This window comes from Schistocerca piceifrons, chromosome 1 (assembly GCF_021461385.2).
Source record: "Schistocerca piceifrons isolate TAMUIC-IGC-003096 chromosome 1, iqSchPice1.1, whole genome shotgun sequence".
NCBI lineage: Eukaryota > Metazoa > Arthropoda > Insecta > Orthoptera > Acrididae > Schistocerca > Schistocerca piceifrons.
In genome coordinates, this window is record NC_060138.1 from 563,987,231 (window position 1) to 564,002,882 (window position 15,652).

General features: G+C 41.5%; 1 protein-coding gene across 1 annotated transcript in view; it reads left to right on the forward strand.

Annotated features, from left to right (window-relative positions):
* Positions 1–13,902, forward strand: part of LOC124799592 (zwei Ig domain protein zig-8-like) — a 163,243-nt gene extending 149,341 nt beyond the window's left edge. The window contains exons 3-6 of the mRNA XM_047262933.1: positions 395–605; positions 6,462–6,589; positions 10,089–10,257; positions 13,420–13,902. Of these exons, the coding sequence (XP_047118889.1) occupies positions 395–605; positions 6,462–6,589; positions 10,089–10,257; positions 13,420–13,616 (705 nt within the window). The 3' untranslated portion in view covers positions 13,617–13,902. The remainder of the gene's footprint in view (positions 1–394; positions 606–6,461; positions 6,590–10,088; positions 10,258–13,419) is intronic.
* The last annotated feature ends 1,750 nt before the right edge of the window (positions 13,903–15,652 follow it).

Here is a 15,652-nt window from a genome sequence, read left to right on the forward strand (position 1 = left end):
CTTTCGGAATGCTCGTTCCCATGTGTCAGTTCATAACGAGCTTCCCTTTGACAAAGCTGTAAATTTCAGTGGTATTTCACACTGGCGGCTAGGGTCGTCCCAAGAATGATCCTCCATTCGTCACTAATGCATTTGTATACTCTTATTTTCCTTACCACGTTACTTTCATACGTCGCCTCATAGTAGCGTTCAGTCTAGTAGAGAGCACTATTTGTTGTGGTTTGGTTCATCGACGTTTGTATGATCGATAGTCAAACGAAATATAAGCAGAGTCGATGATTCGTTGGTTGTGGATTTGCTTATTTGTTGTTATAGGGCAGTTGCCAAAGAAACTGTACTCTACTTTGCAGATAAAATTACTCTCGTAAAGCACTCACTTGTAACATGGCCACAGGTGTCGTGGGTGCGCCACCGCGACATCCATCTGCTGACCGTCGGCCGCTACACGTACACCAGCGACCAGCGCTTCGAGGCCGTGCACTCACCGCTTACCGGTGACTGGACGCTGCGCATCCGGTACCCGCAAAAGAAGGACTCTGGCGTCTACGAGTGCCAAGTCAGCACCACGCCGCCCATTGGACACGCCGTCCAACTCAGCATCGTAGGTAAAATAACGGTCGCTACTTCTGCCGTCTATTAGCTATAACAGCTAGGTAGATGATTGATTCCACTGCCGACTGCATGCGTAATGCTTCATACACACACTGCAATCCAGTAGTGAACAATATTGAAGGCATATTAGCTGGATTGTATTCAACACTGTATTCACTATAGGTTGGTCAAGATCTCTCCACCTAACATTGCCAAGAATACAGGGTTACTCAGCTGCCCCTAGCTATGTGTTTTATGAAACCCACAACGCTTTAAAGAACCACTAACTAGATTTCAATATTCTCTCGCTCGCTGCACGCAAACTTTCAGTCCTGTAAAGAGAATGAACAGAACTTATTCCAGTGAAATTTAATGTAGTTTGATTTTGTACATGTATACGTTACCTATAGGGGCTATGGTTTTTGAGTTATTGAAGAGAAACACATTTGGGGGTCACATTTGTACGATTTTCTTGAATATTTCGAAACTATGACCTCTAGCGAAAAGTTAACGCGATACAAAATTTAACTACATCAAATGTCTTACAGAAATGTACAATTCATTTTTTTCTGTAGGACTAAGAGTTTGAGAGAATATGAAAATCGTGCACGTTGCATGAAACCGTCAGAGGTGGTATCTGAATCACCCCGTGTGTAGAGCCGGAAAGATCGGTCATGCGTCGGTACTTCATGGAGGCAGTGATTCCACCATGTGCAGCAAACGAATGTCTAAGCCTGCACAGATGAGACTCTCTCACGGTGGAATAGACTATTTTACTATTTATGTTAAAGAAGAAAATTGAACTATCTGTAATGTGGATAGATAAAAAGCTGTGAGAGGAAGATCGATGTCATCTACACATGCGACCTTATGTATCCAATCAAGAGCTTAGGTTAAGAAAGGCAACAATTTCACATATTTTAAGGAGCACTGCTTAGAATTACAAGGACAATAAAAAATACAAAGAGGAAATAAATATTTTAATTGTGTTTCGAAGAAAATCGGAATCCAAGTATTCATTAACCATCACTACAGCACCATCGTCGCATATGCGCGGAAGCACTGCAAATAAAATGAAGACTTAGAAAGTTACTATTCGAAATCAGGAGAAAAAGCTAAAGTCGATTGGCTTGGGAGTTTACATTCCGAAATCTGTTGGTTACATGGATGTCGGTCACATAAATTGTGAAGTGAGTTTGCTAGAAAGTAATGTAGATACGTCCGTCTCACCTCAGTCATCTTACACTATCAGTAGCCTAACAATATATTCAACAATGCGGGACGTTACAGAAAAAATAAAAAATTTCAAGGGCAGTATTGATGCAATAATTCATTCGCTTCCGTTCAGCAAGTGTTTTCTATTTATCCTGTGTATCATCATAACTAGCGGTTTTGTGAAGCGATTTCCAGGCTGAAATGGTTCTTTACTGCAGCCGTTTGCAGATAAATAATACTCAAAGAAGCAGCGTAGAGAGGCCTACAAAAAGTGATTTCATGTATACTATTTGGTATGTATCCTGAGACATTGTAATTCTGTGGGGTTTATGCGAAACAGCAGTGCCTGTCTTATTAAGAAGTACTTCTTAATACCACTGGCAATATTATTTGTATTTGTTTGGAAATGCCTGACCTTTAACTCTCAATAAATAATTTCTTTCTGAATATACGTAGCATACGAGTGCAGGGTTGTGCCACATGGACGACGACATATAGAAGTTTGTGTCTGAGCGTGATTCGTGCATGGATAACCGAAGCGGTTAAGGCGACCGCTCACTTAAAGCGGAAGATCCAGGTTCGAGCCCCAGTCCGGCACGTATTTTCACTGTCGTCAGTCCAACATATAGCTGATGCTGGTTCATATTCGAAATTGCAGATTTATTTCCCGTACTATTGGGTTTAGTTTACGTGTTCAAGCTCAAGGTAAATTCATTTCACAACCGATTTATGAAGAAGTGTCTCTCAGCTCTGACGACTATTGTAGGGGAAGAGTTATATAGCCTCCAAATTTATGTGAAGCAAGCTTTCAAAACGCTACACTAAATGACAGTACTTCAAATACGACATCATTCTTTCAGTGGCAGTTGTTTAGACTTTTCCACTAGAAATCATTTTCCAAGTAAATGCTATGGAAAACTGCCTGTTTGTACTGTCAAATAACTGATGAAACAATTTTGGTTTTGACGAGAAGGTAATGAAACGTTATTCATGAACGAAGCGAAAGGAAAGCTGTTTTTGAAAGCTATAGGATTTTATAGTGACGTTCTGGTTAAATTTGAGAATAATACATTAACGTAAAAAGTAGCAAGACCAGAAAATAATGTAGAGCAATGACAGTTTGGAAATAAATTTGCCAGTACATTAATGACCTGTGTAACTGCCAGAATGTTGACGGCAAGCATATAACGTGCATGCATTGTGTTGATAAGGTCTCGGATGTCAGTTTCAGAGATGGAGTTCCATGCCTGTTGGACCCTACTAGTATTAGGAACACTAAGGTAGAATGATGGCACAATAAATGGAAGATGGAGAAATTCAGCACAATGTTACTCCGTGAACGGCTAACCGAAGATGTCATGAACACAGACACAATACAATAAACAACACTAAGAAATGTAGTACGTACACCGTACAACACGGTTGCTGTTACCTGCCCAGATGTTGAGGAAGACGTCGCAGTAGCGATAAGACAATTGAAGACTAAAAAAGCCCCACGGCCAGATGACATTCATGCACAGGAATTTAAATCATTATCGCTATAGGTCACCCCATACCTAACAGATGTACTTAGTGACGCAGTAGGACTAGGCAGGGTACCTACAATATCGAATGCAGGGATAATACAAAAATCCAGAGACAGTGACCCTTCAGATCGCAAATCTTACTGACCGATGTGTCGTGTAAATAGAATGGTTAGGGTTCAATAGAAGCTAATGTGCATCCGACTGCAGACTCACAGATCTCTCCAAGGCCTCAGTCCCCGCCAGTTTAGCTTAAGACAAGAAAAATTAAACTAGCAATGTAAATTGTTACAAGTACACCAAGCAACCACGCAGTAGAAACAACGATAAACTTCACATGTGCCTTTGAGAACCTGTGCTGGGCAGCACTGTTTGCGAGGTTACGATAGTTGGAGGTACCCCGTTCCCTGTGTAATAGCCTTCTGGACTGCTGCAGCGACAGAGTAGTGAAGTAGCTTGTGGGTAATAACAAATTAGTCAGCAGAATTACCAAGGGATGCCAACAGGGATCGATCTGTGGACCCATATTCTGGGACATCACTATCGAACCCCTCCTATAACTCTTGGATGGAGACAACAGGGTTGATGGGGTTGTCGCTTACGCAGATGACCTGCTGGTAGCAGTTTCGCTAGAAGCGAAGGCACGTGGCATCATACAGAAAATCGCACAGTAGTGAACAACAGACAAACTCCAGATATCGGGCCACAAAAGAACATATACCCTGTTGAGGAGTCTACTGATCACAAACATAAAGAGAATTACTGTAACACGCTATGAGTACGCATAGGTGAAAGGATAAACTTCCACGAACACATCAGAGTAACTACAGACAAGGCGAAAGAATACTACACAAACTGGCAAAGCAAAGCTCAGGACAATACAGGCTACTCTTGTCAGTAATCAAAACATACCAGTGTGCACTCCTTGAGTGGGTACTCAGTTGTACAGCAAGTAGGTGAGCGCATCAACTAATCCTCGCTGGCAACAGAACAGTGGTAAGATGGGGCGGAGAAGGGTCCTTCTTAGACTTTCGAAAGCATATCAATCGAAGCTCTACACCTGGTGCTCGGAATCTACCCGATTGGTATCACCACCAGGTATCGGGCTACAAAGTACTGGCTAAAAATGGGTAGACTAGACGGAGCTGGCAAATAACCGTTGTATCCTTAAACAACAAGCAGCAGCTTAAACTCTGGCGAATGGAAAACTTGCAGAATGAGTAAAGCACAAGTGGTAAGGGACAGAGTCCACACATTCTTTCCGGTCGCATCGGAACGGTTAAGAATGAATCATGCCTACCTAGATGCGGCATGGTATACTTCTGATAAGGACATGGGCCTTGTCCCACGCACCTCAACCGCGTGAGTCTGATGCAGACTCATACTTGTACACGCGGGGGATGAGATCTTCCGAACATACAGTCCTGTTCTGCACGAATTACAGACACGTCAGAGGCACAATACAAGCAGACACCATTTACACGGGCCGCTCGGAGTGCCCGATCGGTTTGAGGCGCCACGTTGTGGATTGCGCGGCCCCTCCTGCTGAAGGTTCGAGTCCTCTCTCGGGCATGGGTGTGTGTGCTGTTGTTAGCATAATTTGGTTTAAGTAGTGTGTAAGTCTAGGGACCGATGATCTCAGCAGTTTGGTCCTTTAGGAATGCACACACATTTGAACCATTTGAACGGAGCGCCAGTTGTGCGAAGTGCTACGAAAGGAAACAGAATAGACCAGTTAAATATACTGGCAGACTAGATTTCGAATGTAACACCCAATACCGACGCACACGACCGTACAGAATACAAGCAATATACAGCAGGCTAATAGACTCCACAGTGTGGATAACGACACGGAGGACGACACAGAGATCAATGCTGGGGACAATGCAGACGACAGCACATTGAGTGGCTAGACCGATACCCACATTAATTCCACTGTGGGCATATATAGTAATAATACGTTATTCTAATCATGGACACTTGGTAGTACACCTTAGGCTAAGGTAGTTGGTAAAGTGCCGGCGCATTACCTTAAATTGCCAAGGCAACGGGCACTATAGGCATGTATATGGTGACTAGGTAAATACCTATTGACATATTAATATAAATTAGCCTTAAAAGTGGCGGCGTATAATTGGAAATTGGCAACGGTAGCTGACATTATAATCCTGCGAATGTGTATATGTAGACACTACATTTACGTTAAAGGAATACAGGAATATAGTGTAAGGAACGCCCTACTTACTAAAATGCGAGATACCTGGGAGTCAATAGCTCGAAGCACATACCGAGGTATTCAGTCTCAGACATACAGATTGCGGGACTAAATCTCTAACTCTTTCCAATCTTTCTTCTTAAATCCAACTAAATCTATATTTTTCCATTTTAAGTTCCTATATTCCATTTTTATGAAGTACAACGCTGCTAAACAAAGAAAGACGGAAATTAACAAACAGCCGGCCTCCACGTGGCGGGTAACGGTATGGTTGGATGTGGGTGCCGGATGGAACTGGTACTCAGATCTACTACCGTCTCATATACCGATCATAGAAGCCAAGAGGCAATAAATGACCAACCGTAGGGTGGTTTGGTGAAAATCAGCAATACCTGGAAAGAAGTGCCACTGTGGTGCTAGTTGCTGTCGAAGTTCCTGCTGTAAAACAGTATGATGCGCCTGATTCATACACTGAACACGACGGTCTCCCCTCCCGGTAGTGACACGTGACCCACCGGAGCCAGGTGTTCTTGCGACCGTACATTCTCGTGCCGCCAGCTGTCAACAGTCACGTACAGTGGCTAAATTCCGGTCTAGCCTTTCTGCAGTATCGCGGAAGGAATGTCCAGGAATTTTTGACTAACAGCACTCACCACGCTCAATCCCAAGGGTAACTAATGCTGGCGGCCGTTACAGTTACGGCTACTAGCGCCACTGTTATGCGACTGGTGCGAAATCTGAATAACCATCATCTACCAGATGTAGAAACACGCCTTCCAACTTTCGTTTATTTCACTTAGCTCCTTCATGGTACACTACTTTTTTCTTCAGTGTGTTTTAAATTATGCTTTGTGGTAAAATATGGAGAACGCTGCCAGGAACCGTAGACGGCTGTACGCTTGGTGAACGTTTTACAGAACCGCTGACGGAGATCCTAGGAGGGCCAGACCTGTTCATCAACACCGGCAGCACCATCAACCTGACGTGCCTGGTCACATTCGCGCCGGAGCCACCTTCTGGCGTCCAATGGCTGCATAATGGGCAGGTACGTTTCATCAGGTACTGAAGCTACTGAAATTTAGTCACAGCTTATTAGCAGTCATAGCTGGCCCTGTCATTTACAAGATGCCGGATACAGTACACGCGAACACAGTCAAACCTTCAATAATTACAAAGTGGCCGTGTATAGTAGGAGTTAGAGGAGTATGATCAAGCAGTCACGTTGACAAATGGAGAAACACACATGTTCACTTGTGCGAGGAGTGCTCAGTAGTGAGTGGTGTCGGTTGCTTTCTACCTACCATTCATTACTCGTCTTTAATTGGCTTATTACGTCTCTATTCTGACATTCTGTTTGTCGTAACACCTTCAAACTTCTGCAAACAAAATCATCATCTGTGCATCGTATTGTGGTGGGACTGATACCGAACGATGGTGATTTTGTGCAGTGGGAGCAACACATAATCTCAAAGGGTCTAGTTACCCTGGAGACTAGTCTGCAATAGTGTAGCCAGTTAGGTTAAACAGCAGATCCGTGTAATGTACACTGATCAATTGCTACACAGCCGGTTTACATGTGAAAGGAAACCAAAATTATTCCATTAACTTGAAGGCAACGGTCCATTCCATAGTGGATGACAGATCGTGACTGATTTCTCACAATTCTCGGGATGACATGAAGGAATAAGAGAACTGTAAAAAGACGGGTAATTCTGAAACAAGTATGCGTTAACTGCAAATGCTTGTCTAGCATGCCGCTCGGTGTAGCCGCGTGGTCTCAGGTGCCTTGTCACTGTTCGCGTGGCTCCCCCTGTCGGAGGTTCAAGTCCTTCCTCGGGCATACGCGTGTGTGTATGTATGTGTGTGTGTGTGTGTGTGTGTGTGTGTGTGTGTGTGTGTTGTCATTACCATAGGGTAGTTTAAGTTAGATTGAAGTAATGTGTAAGCCTAGGGACCGATGATCTCAGCAGTTTGGTTCCTTAGAGCCTTATCACAAATATCCTTTGTTCTCGCATGATCTGCTCTGCATTTACTATGTTGTAATAGATACTCGCCGTTCACTTTATCACTATGCGACGAGAAATCACGAACAGTCCTAAGACTTCGTGGTGAAGTTCTACAGTTCAAAATTCTAGCATAAGGTGGGGCAAATAAAACTGGCCTAGACGATTTGTGCCAACGTTAACGAAGGAAGAAAACGCCTACAATTGCTTCCAACACGAAGAAGCCACTGCACATACAGCCGGCCGAGCCTTGGAGCACACTTACACAGTCTTCACTCTTAACAGAGTTGTTAGCAGAGGTCAGTCTGGTCGCAGCCCTAGCTGACCACTTTGTGTGGAAAACTCCCATGTCTAACGTGTATCGCAATAACCCTCATAGTCTTCAAGAACTGCAGCGGAATGTTTCGGAAAAGACTGCAGTAATTCCAGCAATCCAGCTACGATTCACCTTCATCAGCTTGATGACTAGGCCCCAGAAGTGCCAAGAGGTGAATGATGGTCACTTTCAACATATGTTATACTCAGGTTAGTACTGTATTTCGTTTCCTCTGTAACGTTTGTTTGTACCCTGGAGTTTTGTTCCCCAGGCCACTTTTATTTGCCCCACCCTTATATTCAGAAATAAGCTGGAATTCACTTAATAATAAACAATATTAGAAACTTAATCGTTACAGTCCCACCACAATATTTATTGCATTTTGTTCTGAACTTGCTTTCAGATTTCTGTGCCATCATCAGACAACTTAAAGATTAAACAGGCAGTCAACTTAATATCAGCGGGGGCTTCTAATTGCGTGGAACGTTAATGCTGTGCGTTTCAGTTTTAAGGTGTCTATGTTCCAGAAATATTGCAACAACGTTAATAAATCAGTAAACAGTACTGATCAAGTAAAATTATTTACGGACGTGAAACACAGGCATGTAGGGTCTTAAAATTTAGCATAATCGTTAACAGGAGATATTTGTCTACATTACATGTGAACAGGTAAACAGAAAAAAAGCTAGCTTCCCATTAACGTGGTTGATGAGGTTTATAAACAACGTTCCTACACAATTTACTGTGATGCTTACGCTATAATGCAATGAGCTACGGGTTGTTCGAAGAGGTTAGCTAAACGTCCCTATTTACCTTAACCTGTTCCTAAGATTACTTTGTAAGGGGACATTTAGCACTGGCGTATGGCAAGACATCGACTATATGCAGACGTGACGGTTAACGTGTTTCGTCTACAGGATGAAATCCGTCTGGATCTAGTTGTACCTGTGCAATTACAAAAGTGTTTTATAAGAGGGGAAAGGACTGTAGAAATAAAAAAAAATGTATGGGTAGCTAGCTGCACCTGTAAGATACAGCTGTACATACTCGTTTTTAATTTATTCTGGCCCACCTTCAGCTGGAAGAAAAATTGTAATACCTGTTGGATGAAAAATGAATAAACAGCTTTTGATGTTTCTGAGCAACAGTCAAAAAATAATTTTTATATGAACACACCGCCAGTTGACTGTGTTGTTCATTATTTCTGTTTAATTACGACCCAGGTTTCGGCCTTTTACGCCATTTCCCAGTGACTGAGTTCATGTCATTAAGACATATTGCAGGACATCAAGCGCAAAATTGTCCATAAATTAAGAAAAATATTCTCTACCCACTAAATGCCAGACGTAAAATCAACATCTTGTAAAAAGGTTAATGAATAACAGTGGCAACACATCATATTTAACAAAAATTAACATTTCTCCTAGAATACATACCAAATGTAACGTGGACTGTAAGATAATCAAATTTTTTATATATCTTGAAAACACATGTAAGTATTATATTCTCCACTCATTCCATGAGTTTTAAGTGCAGTCCATAAACAGTCCAGTCTCCTCCACCTGCGCCGTTCAATGCGGTCATGCACTGTCACCCATAGAAATGGAATCGGGTTCCAATACACCCTCTAAGCGACGGACATGGGAAACGAGTACTGTGTCACAATAGCGTTGGCCGGTGAGATTTGGTGGTTAGTACACCCATGTAACATTATGCCTCCTCACGCCGTAAGTCCTAGGCAACCAAAACGATCATATTTGATAATGCTCCTGACAGCGTTTCGTGAGTCCATCTCTTGCCATATAAGGGTACGTAATGTACATGATAGCCTTGTGGTTACAGTCATGTCGGAAGGCATAATGTTACATGGACATGCTGTCCTCGACATATGGGAAAACGGTGTACTCATTGGTCAACGTGGTTGTGACAGTGTAATCCTTCTCCATGTGAGTCTTTTCACGAGAGCATTAAGTTGTGACTTTAGTTTTATGGTGACCGCATTTTACAACGCAGGTAGAAGGGCGATTGGGAGGAGAGCATACTCGTACAACGCACTGAACTGTCAGTTTCCCCGACCTAAATTCGATCGATCACGTATGGAAAGTGTTGGGGAGACTTACTGCCACACGTCCACATGCACTAACGACCATATAGCAATGACACAAGACGCTTCTTCGCTCAGGATAATTATTAAAAAGTTCTGCTGTACTTCGGGCTGCTTCCAGGTGATCAACTTTGATTCTCCGCGAGGAGGAGTGAGGCTGGTGACGGAGAAGGGCTCCATCACCACCAGCCGGCTACTCATCCAGAAAGCGGCTGCCGAAGACACCGGCCTCTACACGTGCGCTCCCAACAACGTCCCTCCAGACAGCGTCCGGGTCCATGTTCTCAAAGGTACGAGTCTGTATACCCGTATACAGAGAGCTAAGGTGATTCACTACATAAAACCTGAGATTACTTGCACTGATGTTTATTGAGACCACAAGATGTCTTATTACATACTATGTCTTATGTAATAATTCTCATTTTAATCGCCCACCTTTAAGGTGTTTGATGCTGTCCTCCAACTTTTCTTATCCCGTGCTGAGCTTGTAATTTCAATGTAACTGTGTTGGTGTTGAGAATTTCAGTCCGAAGACTAGATTGATCCAGCTCTCCAAACTATTTACTGTATTCCGTCTCTTCATCTTAGAATATGTATCGCACCCCACATCCATTTTAACCTGTTTACTGTAATCATCTCCTGGTCTCCATCTCAAATTTTTATGCACCGAACTTTCCTACAGTTCCAAACAAGATTCCTTGGTTTCTCATAACGTTTTCTGTCAACGTATCTCTTCTTCCAGCAAAATATACCACATATTACTTACCTCCCCAACTTTATTCAGTACCACCTCATTGGTTACGCAATCTACGCACCCAATCTTCAGTTTTATTCTGCAGTACTACATTTCAAAAGCTTATAATCTCTTCTTGCCTGATCTGCTTGTCGTGTATGTTTCGTGTCTCCAGAATCCAACGTCCCAAACATATGCTTCAGAAAACATCAATATTAACAAATTTTTCTTTCTCAGATCCTCAGACACGCTTTTCTTGTCATTGCCAGGTTACATTTTATATTCTGTTGATTTTGGCTGTCATCAGTTGCTTCACTGCACAAATAGCATTCCTCATGTACATTTACTGTCTCATTTGCTAATCCGATTCTCTCAGCAAGAATTGATTTAATTCGACCACATTCCATTACCATTTTTTACTTATGGCAATGTTCATCTTATATCCTCCTTTCAAGGCAGTTTCTATTCTCTTCAACTACAGTTAAAGTCCGCTCCTTTCTCTGACAGAATTACTATATAATCGCCGAACACTCAGATTTTTGGTTCTCCCTGAACCATAATTACATCTCCAGAACTTTCTTTGGCTTCCTTTACTGCTTACTCAACATTGAGACTGAACATGACTGGGAATGGGCTACATCCCTGTCTCACTCCTATCTCAACCACTGCTTCTCTTTAATGCCCTTTAACTGATATAATGGCTCTCTGGTTTCTGTACAAGCTGTGTATAACTTTTCGCTCCCATTGCTTAGCTCCTTGTATCTTCAGAGTTTTAAAAAAGTGTATTCCAGTCAATTTTGTCAATAGCTTTATTATTATTTCTTTAAGTCAGATGCTATTTCCCTTGTCTCATATACCTTGCACGCCAGGTGGAATAGTTCTACTATGTCTGAGCATAGCAGCAGTTCTGAGGAATGACGTCTACTCCAGAGGTCTTGTTTCTACAAAGGTCTTTCAGTGCTCTATCAAATTATTCTCGCAGTATCATAACTCTGTCTACTTGCTCTTCTTATTCTACAACGCCTTGTTTCTCTTGTATAGCCCTTTTATGTATTCTTTCCGTCTTTCAGCATTTCCTTCTTTGCTTAATACTGGTTTTCATATATTATTACTGCATCCTCAATCTGTTTTTCTTTTTTTTTTTGCATATCCTAGTCATTGTCAACTCTTCCCACATTTTCCCCTTTTACTGCTTCTTCTAGAATCTATACATCAATTCCTGGTAACCACGACAGATATTCCATTATTCTATCCCCTACTCTGGTAAGGATTTTCCATAGAACCCTCCTAAACATGTTATTCGTTGTACATTTCTGTACTCTTAATGTTTAACATTCTCTCAAAACTCTAAATGTTTATTCCTTCTAATTTCTACTCCTTCGTATTTTCGATGACTCTCTTTTCACTTCGCACACAAACACACACACACACACACACACACACACACACACACACACACACACACACATAGAGAGACAGACAGACAGAGAGAGAGGGGGGGAGGGGCAGACAGAAAGAGATACAATACTTTCAGTGTCCTCTACAATCACACTGCAGGTCTTGACAAGCTTTTTTTTCTGACATCTCTACCTGACCGATCAAAATGTGACTTGCAAAAAATTTGTCAAACGTATGAACATGAGGTAGAAGTAAAACTACTGGTTTAGGACTACAGTCATGATTTAACCCTTAGAAGTCTTCTACGAAACACTACTAAGTTTAATATATAATATGCCTAAAACACCTACAACGCCTACCTTTAGCCACTCAAATAAGTTTTAAACACACGAAGTGCTTAATGCATGTAGCGTAACTTAAATGCCCGTAGTTATTACAGCTACCTGCTAGCTGATAAATGTTGCCTACATGTATAAGAACATCTCTTCATTACCACTATCATTTCTGGCACAGCTAGGAAGTTTGTATGTTGCTACTCCTTTTTTCTAGATGACAACACGGTTCCACTATTGAATGAATTTGTATCTTTCTGTTGTGTTACTGTCGTTTCTGCTATTAGGTCATTATAACACTCTTATAGCGAAACAAGTTTGTGCCGTACATAGATTTGTGCAAACTACATAGCACGAAAATAAAAATTTTGTTGCAATTAATTTCACCTTGCTATTAGAATGCACAAGCGTCGTATTATTTCTCTACTGCCTGTTGACAAAATGTTCGGTTATTTCATTATTCCTCTGTTTTAACGTTACTATGTACAGGATATCTCCAAAGCCTGTAGCTGTGTTGCAGGTAGGTTGTGCTAAGAAATAACTGTAAAGAAAATAAATTCGGTATGTTGCCCCGTTTCCTGTTTAATTAGCATTGAAGTTAGCTAATAAAATCGTTGCACACGCAAAAGCAAGTGGATCGTCTGATACATTTAGTGTCATTTGTTGATGATATAGCTGGAGATGGTTCAGCCTTCGATCGTGTTCGTTTCTTACTGCCATCCTCTGTCCAATTTTTGTATCCCTCTCTTGATCGGTTCTACAAAATTTCTCAAGCAAATATATGCCACTGTGACTATATAAAATATACAAACGAAGTGTTGACAGAACGTGCATCATTGCTTCACTGCAAAGACACGCATACAGCCACACGGTCAACCACGTCGATATTCAGAAAAACGTGTCTGCGGCCCCACAACAGAAAAATTAAAGAACTTTTTACTATAACTGGACCAGTTTAAAGATGAAGCGCTTTCTGTGGTGTTCAGCAGGTGACCTGCCAGCAGCCATGCAACACAGCGGTGCAGACGGTTCCGCACTCCACTGGTCGCTGATGACGTCATCGCTGCTGGTGGTGCTGCTGCTCCTCCAGTTGCTGCTGTGTGCGGCAGCGGAGCGTGGCCTGTGCGCCTGCTCTGCAGGTAACCAGCTGCTCTCCTCCGGAGATCGTCGGATGCCTGAAAGATAGAGGTCCGCACTTCGTTGGTGCCTTCATTGGATTGATTTGCCTTTTTTTATTCTGTGGTTCAACAATTGTTCAACTCTGTTATCATCTAATGTCTCGAAAGGGACCGACAGATTATTGAAATTGGATGTTTTGTGAAGCGTAAAAAATTTTTATTTGATTATTATGTGCGTGTTACATATCTAGAGGTAAATCAAATTTTCGCCTGTCCCAGATCATTCATTGACAATTAAATGTACCAAGAGAACTTGAAATTGTGCGTATTATCAATACTCGTTGTATTTTTAATGTTGTGTTACCTATGACTGTACATAAATTTTATCGACAATTTTCTGAACAGAGAATCTAGACTGAGACTTTTATAATAATTACTGTTTCATTTCCCCATTCCTCATAAACAATGTAATTGGGTTTACACTTTTACCAGCCCAAAACCATTTTGAGTATTTGTCGTTGGAATACCAAACGTCTCAGCATTGCAAAACTGAACTTTGGCCATTCAAAAATTAGTTAAGAATATATTGATAGTAACAGTAACTTGAAGTGCCACATGTGTAAAGAGGTCAACTGAATAGCAACGGCGCTGTGAGGATATCCAGTTACATGGATCCATGTTTCTGCTGCAGCACAGTGTGAAGTACAGAAAGATAGTATCCATCAGGCTTTTACGGAAATGTTAATTTGACGGTATTTATTCTTGTTATTGTGGTACACATTCAAGTCTCAATAAGATCCTTGGAATAAATCAGCAACATTGTGTTTTAAAGGAATCCTATGTGGTTTGTTCAAAGGTAGTTTCAACACTAAAAAATGAGTCACCTAATTCAAGCGTGGCTGTAGTTTTCTTGAAGATGTTACAGGCATAGGACGTACCAAAATCACGACCACAGATGATGAGATCGAGATTTTTACTCTAATGTAATGAACTGTCGCCTATTGATGGTGTTTGTCAAGCAGCTGACACAGAAATACCGGAAAAAGCAGTGTCGCACATTTAACATAACCTCTTAGAAACCTTTATGAGTATTTGCTGAAGACATACGAAAATAAAATGTACAGACAGCGTTCTCAAGAACGTTACAAACAATTAACGAGTAGCTCAACCCTGATACATATTTCAATCAGAAATCTCTCCAGTTGGTCCTAAGTGGTTAAATATAAGATTTCAGAAACAGTCCTGCTGCTTACTACCTTTCACCGACGATCACTTCCGAATTAAAGACTACCACAGTGAACGCTCACTTACAGTCTGTTCAGTGTCAGAACGAACTAACGCTAAACACAATTGTTTGCGGCGTCATAATCTTGCGGCGATATAATCTTGACTATCACTGAGAGAATTCTGAGCTCTTTCTGCTGCATGACGTGAAGATTGCAGATCTTCTTCCTGGCAGTTCCAAGTCTCACTATTCTTTTGAATAAGGCCCAGCAGTCCGTAGAGAGTAATGTTATGAATGGTGATCACCTTCAGAAAATATTTGAGTTGCTGAACTTAAGTATTGTTAATAACAGCAGACAACCATATGCTTACCTCAACCGATACAATTACTGAATAGAATTAGTAGTAGCGAAGTAATAAACTCAAACGTCAAATATAATGATGCAGATTTTCACCTGGCTCACAGTTTATGAAGTCATGTCTCTTGAACTAAGAAATATGTGACTACTGCATTGGAAGAAAGGACATACCATCCATTTACACAGTGAACCCTTCCAGAACACATTCGCTACTAAAAGCTGCAAGTCCTATGATTGTTCATTTTAAAGACCTGACTTTAAACCATCCAACTTTTTTTTTCTTCGTAAAACTCACATGTAAACAGAATACATTATCGAACCACGGAAGAGACGAAGACAAAACAAAATGGGCTCCAGAAAACGAAATACGGAATTTTTTTAAGTCGTGGGACACTCGACTCTTATCATGTGTCAATCTACGTTAATTCAAAAAAGAGACCATAGCCGGTAGGTACACAGATTGGTAGCATCAGTCATGAACCTCATGTTTTCATAGGTGACTGCAGAAGAATTGTTAAAAC